The 917-nt window shown below is 53.7% G+C and overlaps 1 protein-coding gene across 1 annotated transcript; it reads left to right on the top strand.

Moving 5' to 3' along the window:
- Window positions 1-137: 137 nt before the first annotated feature.
- On the top strand, window positions 138-666 carry Pmar_PMAR012292 (hypothetical protein; the record flags this gene model as incomplete). Its single annotated transcript, XM_002785453.1, has 3 exons — window positions 138-232; window positions 279-441; window positions 547-666. 3 exons carry the CDS (start codon window positions 138-140, stop codon window positions 664-666), a joined length of 378 nt encoding a protein of 125 aa, XP_002785499.1.
- Window positions 667-917: the final 251 nt, after the last annotated feature.

Here is a 917-nt window from a genome sequence, read left to right as displayed (position 1 = left end):
GCCCGTAAAGGTAGATGTGAATCGCGATAGCGGCGGCGAGATATACAGTGCGGTGAGTGCCGGACGCTTGGATTGAACCGGAGACCTCTGCGGTCACTTTCCTTATCCAGGCTCTCAGTCATGCCCAGAAGGCTAAGATGGACGTGAAGCCTCATGAGAAGTTCGACATGGAGGCGCACAAGCAAAAGCTTGTGAAGCGCGTAGAGAACATCAGGGAAGCGCACGAGAAGGAGTACATGTTCACACGTACTCTCTTTGATCGACCGTTGCACCTTCAGGCATACCAAGCAGGTCGAGGAAGCAGCGAAGTCCGAAGGGAACTCGGATACAGCTGCCTCCTATGCAGAGATGGCTGAGTGTCCTGATGGGAACTGCCCGAAAGAAGATGTGGCCTCGCCTGCCACTGACGATGCTGAGGTGGTGGGCAAAACGACGGAGCCGGTAGGGCGACGGGGATTAGAACGGAGGGTCTTAAGGTGTAGAGGAAGGACCTCACCCGTTGTGCCAAACTATCCTTTGCCTCGTCATAAGATGGTGTTCTCTCAGCCATGTGAGGAAGGATACGATTCGTCGTCTCGGAAGACCTACAAGCCGTGCCCATACAAACCTGTCTGGGAGGATCCCACTGCAGAGAAGATGAAGATCGAGAAGGAGATGAAAGGGTGAGCATTGGTCGATGCCACCGACTATTGCCCCTTATTCGCTACAACTATCCATATCAAGGAAAATGCTCTCCGTATCGTCCGATCTACCGGGTCCATCAACTTCTCAGCAGATCTTGTGTGCAGGTCCACGACTGGGAACGCAGCTAAAGCCAAGGCATCGGAAGCTGCTGACTCAACCACGTCTACAGAGGATAAGCCTGCCGGAGCAGAGAGTCCATGGCAATTAAGTCATCAGTACCGCTCAAGACGTAG

This window comes from Perkinsus marinus, assembly GCF_000006405.1.
Source record: "Perkinsus marinus ATCC 50983 genomic scaffold scf_1104296932424, whole genome shotgun sequence".
NCBI lineage: Eukaryota > Perkinsozoa > Perkinsida > Perkinsidae > Perkinsus > Perkinsus marinus.
The sequence above is the reverse complement of the archived record's forward strand: the minus strand, read 5'-3'. Positions and strand labels throughout refer to the sequence as shown.